At 35.4% G+C, this 6224-nt stretch overlaps 1 protein-coding gene across 1 annotated transcript; it reads right to left on the bottom strand.

Annotated features, from left to right (window-relative positions):
- Positions 1-1101: 1101 nt before the first annotated feature.
- KRTAP20-3 (keratin associated protein 20-3) lies at positions 1102-1576 on the bottom strand. Its single transcript, XM_060010080.1, is given in 2 exon segments — positions 1102-1269; positions 1538-1576. Coding segments are annotated over 2 exon segments (207 nt in total).
- Between the last annotated feature and the right edge of the window lie 4648 nt (positions 1577-6224).

Raw genomic sequence — 6224 nt, forward strand, 5'->3', positions numbered from 1 at the left:
TGCTCCTTTTTTTCTTTATTACTCGTCACCCCCATATCATATAAACAAGCCTTTTAAATTCTGTCACCTTTATATTTGATCTGGGTCCTCTTGAAAATCTTAATTGCTGCTTTCTTACATTGAGACCTCACATCGACTACTTGAATAGCCTCTTGATAGTCTATTGGTCAGTGGTCACAGCCCTTGGTGAACTTCCTTTCAATTAGCTGCCATAATGATTTTTATAAAACATAAATATCTGCGGAAAACATTATAACTTTTTGAAATAGTATCTAGTGTACCCATAGCAAGATATATATGATCTTGATGTTCTGGTTTCTCTTAATTGCCTGGGGCCTCATTTTAGCCACTTGCTTTGCTCTGTGTACTTTCTAGGTGTGACACCAACTTATAAATCTGTAATGCAATATTTTCCCAATGCCTGCACATATTCTGCTCCTCCTGCTTGGCATACACTTTGCCTCTCTATTATATTTCTCCTACGTCAAGAATTAATTTAAATGTAACCTTTAGGGAGAACATATTTGGTCTGACCTTTTGCTCTAGCATCTCTTTCTTGAAACCAGACATGAGCCTTCCCCTCTGTGTTTCCACTTGACCATTACATCATCTATCATGTTTGTTTACATATTTGTTTTCCAACTTAACATATCTTTTCACATTTGTAACACTTAACAGGGAGACTTATGGAACAATTATTCATTAAACATTTTTGAACACATGTATAAGTAATACATTTTAAAAAAGAGAAACAAATAACAACATTGGCCAAGCCAGAGTAATGAAAAGTGAACCTAGAGTTGCCTACTCATGAAACATGCTGAAACTGTAATTTATCTGGTATATTATCATGAAAAAAACATTAATTGAAAGAGGAAAGTGTAGTCAATCTAAGACACTGATGTGGATGTCTTGTCAGTTTAATAGTCTATTCTGATTGCCTAGGATTAGTCAGGATTACTAACAGTTAAACCTGAGTATAACAGGTACAATGAAAAGATTCTGTAGAACAGAATTGCCATATCACAAGGGAATGGACTCAGTAGCAGATAGTATTCAGTTTGTGCCAGGGGACAAGTGTCACCTGTGACAATATTGGTGTCAGCAGTCAAGTCCATACCTATTACAGCCACATCTGTAGCCACATTCCAAGATTCTAAAGGCACCAAAGCAACAGACATGACCGTATCCACAGCTGTAGCCATAGCCCAGTCCTCTATAGTATCTGCCTTAGTAGTAGCATACTGTGTCAGAATTTAAGTTTTTAGCCTATGAGCAAAGAGTAAATTTTAGTGAATGAGAATATTAAATGCTAAGAGTCTTTTTTGCAGTCTAAGTGTAGGTGTGGCAAACCACAGACACTTCTGACATCCTCATATAGACCAACTTGTATTTAAAAATCTCATTAATCACGTTTCTTTAGACAAAAAAGACTTCACATACTCATTAAAGTGGAGATTATTTGCTTGGTATGTTAGGATCTTCCCAAACAGTCGATGTTCTTTAAATAAAAAAACAAAATGCTGAGTTCACTGACCTTGCTGACACTGATGCTGAATTTAACCTTTGTAACCATGCTGCATGACATCACATGGAGGAGGCGAATGCCTTCTTCCTCCAGTGATTTTGCTAATAATACCCTTCATCTCATGCACAGATTTAAAACTTAATCAACACAGCTGTGATGTTATCTATATAAATCTTAGCAGCAAACAGTATTTTTTTCTGTACGACCTACCATCCATTCCAATCACATTTTACTCTATGGGATTTGTATTGCTGTGTTCTCTTGAGAGTAATGCCACTTTGTTGTCTGTGTAGTTTTTTTTCTGTTAGATAAAAAAGTTGTCTAGTTGATTATCTATACCTGCACCAGACTGTACACATTTCTTCACATACAGGAAGAGCATTGACCGTCTTATTTGTTTCCAAGTTCATAGGAATATAGAGTGAGGCTGAAATTTGATAGAGTACATGAGTATTTATTTTTCTCAAGGATAGTGGCTCTGTATGTACCATGCCCCTATACATAGACTTAAGTTTTAAGAGACAGACTAAATTTGGATGTTATCATTTCTCAAGAGGATTGAAAACAATTGGGGATTTTCTTTCACTGCTGTTCTCTAGGGCCATGCCTGATTTGGGCTACTGTAGTGCAGCCACCCACTTTTAAGTGTATCATCAGATTGGCAGAACCATCTGTAAGCCAGGACTATTTTTTCTTCTTCAACTGGAAAATCAGAATAAATCTATCAGTGGGTGTTGAGAAAAAGGAGACACTCAGTAGAGTAGAAGCCATGAGACTCAAGCCACTTTCTTCTATAATTTATTTGTACTTTCTGGACTTCCTCAAGCCCAGTCTCATATACAGCACTTTCACATGATGATGGAAGATTGCTGTGTATACTCAAATTTGTGGCTCAGATTCAAACAATATCTAGTTCACAGTGGGCAGTTCAAGTCACATGGTAACTTGGTGGCCTATGGACAAGAACTGAAAATTCTTAAAAAAAATCTAACTCATGGAAACAGAGAATAGATTGGTGGTTGCCAGACATGGGGGGAGGCTGGCATGGGGGAAATGGGTAAAGGTGGTCAAAAGGTACAAACTTCCAGTTATAATATAAATAAGTTCTGAGGATGTAATGTACAACATGGTGACCTTAGTGAACTGTATTGTATATTTGAAAAGTTACTAGTAGAGTGGATCTTAAAAGAAATATCTACTTCTCATCACAAGGAAAAAACTGTAATTTTGTGAGGTGATGGATGTTAACTAGTGTAATCATTTGGCAATATATACATATATCAAATCATGACGTTGTGTACCTTAAACTCATAAAATGTTACATATCAATTGTATCTCAATAAAACTGGAAAAAAAAACAAATGTAAAAGGAAAAAAGAACTCAGTTATGAGCTGTTTCTTCAAAAGATAATATAAATCTTCAAAGGACAGCATAGATTTGCTCCAAAATCCTAAAAGCCTGTGCTATGATTCACCTCTACAGACCTGTGAAAACCTCAAAACATCATCCTTATCTTCTGTGGACACTGTAAGCAGCACTGAATCTGCTGCTCCGTACAGTGAAGTAACAGAGCAGTACGTATGGCAACCTGTGACCATTGTGGAGTTTCCTCTTGCTCTTAATTCACTCTAAGCTTGTAGCCACTTTATTGGTTACAGTGGATAAATGGATAACAGGTGGCACATCCAGATGAGGATTACATTATCATGAAAATACAAAGAGACTCCTGAGTATTGTGTTTCTTACTTAGTGATAGGAGGCATCAAAAGTAATGATGTGTCCCTTCATCCAGACCAGTGGACCCCTAGAAATTTCAATGAGATGGCAGGTCCTTGAAATTTTGTAGGGCTTATTTCCCATCCTCTGTCACTCATGAGTTTTACCAAGATGTTCAGGGTAGTTGCTAGTTCCTACTCACTGGGTCTTATCACCATCATATTATGAACATGGTGGACTAATGTGATAACCACTAGAATGCAAAGTCAAGGTCTCTGTAGACTAAGTTGTGCATGGGGTTTGAAGAGTTAGCATAACTCTGAGGTAGGGCAGTTAAAGAGCATTGCTGGTCCTGCCAGCTGAAAGCAAATGGTGTTCTCTACTTACAGGGGTAAAGTCAAAAGCCTCTGCAAGATCAAAATTAATGAGAAAGTATGATGGAAATGCAATATCAAAGTGAAAGCATCTATTAAAAATATAAAATTTGAGGTATTTTGAGATAATTTTGACGAAAAAAACATGTCAAATCTGAATAATGTTTTCCCTCGTAGCCTAAGATGAGTTTACTCTGCATTAAAGATGCAATAGAATTTCTAAGTCATCCCTGGTAGTAGCAGGATGGGTCCAATAAGCTGAGTGGCTCTACAAGTTTCTCAGTAGAACCCATAAGACCGGTATCTGCTACAGCAAGATGGATAGTAGCTACCACATCCATACCTGCCATAGCTATAGCCAGCACCTAGGCTACCATAATAGTTTCTGTAATAGTACATGGTATTAAGAGTGGAAAGTTCACTTGAGAGGCAGGAATTATTCTTCTCAGTTTAAATGTCATCATCTGTCCAGGGCCTTTTATACACTGTTAGTGGTGGGTAGGACAAACCAGGCATTGTTGACTTCATAATTTAGAATAACTTTCACTAGAAAAATTTACTAAATCTTTTGTTTACACAGGAAAAGAGTTCCTCAGGTATAAGATCATTTTGCTATTATTTCAAGTGTCCCATAATTAAATCATATAATTTAATAAAAGACATTTTAATTTTATTTTGAAAAGCAATTACCCTGCATGTGATTAATTTAAGGCCAATTATCAGTGTATCATTTTCTCTCCACTCCCAAGTAATAATAGGTCTGGAAGCCCAGGGACTACATCTCCCAAGATGTACTGCAAAATAAGATTCTGCGTGAAATGCCACCAGTGAGAGATTGAATGAGATTTAGGAGGCATTAGAAAACATTAGAGATTCTTTTGAATCTTTTGATTCACTAGACAAAGTGAGGACCCTCATTACCAAGCATATTTTGCTTTTATGTCAGAATAACCTTAATCAAATTATGTGCTTTTAGAGATTTTTTTCCCCTTATTTTTATTGCCCTTGCTTACCCATATGTATTTATTTGAACTGACATGTTCTGGCCACTTGGTGTGACATAAAGCATAGAGTCTTTTCTCCAAGTTTTGGTTTGTTGGCTTATTTTCTAAAAATAACTTATTTTCTTAAAAGGCAGTCTAAGAATTTAGAGTTTACATACGTGGATTTGTGAGTTTGTGGAAGGAATAAAATAACTGAAGTGGACAAAAGTCATCATTTCTGTAGGGCAGAAATGATGGATTTTAGGGTATCTGTGTAGTTGGCATTTTTAGATGCTGCTAAACAGTTTCTGTAGGGGTTGTGCTACTGATATGTATGCCAGTAATGCCTGTGAATTCCGTTGCTGCACATTCTCAAAATCACTTGGTATTTTCAGTCTCTTTAATTTTAGCTGTTTGATAAGTACGCTGTGCTATACCCATGTTTTTCATTGTGGTTATAATTTGCATTTTCTTGCTCTGATGAGGTTGGTCATCTTTTGTTATCATTTGGTGTAATATGCTTGTTCAAGTTTTTGGCAATTTTTAATTGTGTTTTTTGTCTTTGTCTAATGACTTGTAGGTATTTTTATTTATTTTTTTGTATAAATCCTCCTTTAGATACATGCATTGTAAATATCTTCTCCCATCAGTGGCTTCTTCACTTTTTAAAATAGAAATCTTGAGAATTCCCTGGCAGTCCAGTGGTTAGTACTTGGTGTTTTCACTGCCATGGGCCGGGGTTCAATCCCTAGTCGGGGAACTAAGATCCTACAAGGCACGTGGCGTGGCCAAAAAAAAAATCTTTAATTTTGGTGAAGTCCAATTTATTAATATTTTCTTCTATAGCTAGTACTCTTTATAGACTGTTTAAGAAATTATTGCCTACTTCTAATTAATCAAGGCATTCTTACATCTTATTTTGGTGCAAGGTATGAACCAAGATTCATCTTCTTTTGTATTGTAATGAAATTAACATTATTTATTGTGAAGTCAATCCTTTCATTTTCTGCACTGCAATGGTATCTTAATGAGATAAATCTGCTGACCCTATAAGTTTGAGTCTGTTTACGGAATATCTTTTTTTCCATTGACATGTGCTTACTCCTGAGTCAGTACCAACTGTCCTTCCCACACACATAGTTATGTCACTTGTTGATAGTGGCAGGTCTACATTTTCCTTTCCAGTTTATAATGCATTTATGTACTTATTTATTTACATGTATTGCAGTGCCAAAGACCTCTGGTACAAAGTTGTATCAAACTTTTATTAAATTGTGATAGTGGTTATCCTCGTCTTATTCTTAACTTCAGTTGGAAATTATTTTATATGTCAGCATTAAATATATCAGCTGTAGATTTTATGTAGAAACCATTTATCAAATTGAGGAAATTATATTTTAGTCTTAGTTTACTGAGAATTTTGAAAATTCATGAATACATATAAAATTCTATATTTTATCTGAATCTATTAAGACATTCATATGACTTTCTAATTCCATTTATGTGATGAATTATACTGAATTTTCAGACATTAAACTAATGAAGGATTTTGCAATCTTAGAATATAGCTCATGGGATTTGGTTTTGATAATATATATCATTTTGGATTTTTATAGTTACAT

This window comes from Delphinus delphis, chromosome 4 (genome assembly GCF_949987515.2).
Source record: "Delphinus delphis chromosome 4, mDelDel1.2, whole genome shotgun sequence".
NCBI classification, from domain to species: Eukaryota; Metazoa; Chordata; class Mammalia; order Artiodactyla; family Delphinidae; genus Delphinus; species Delphinus delphis.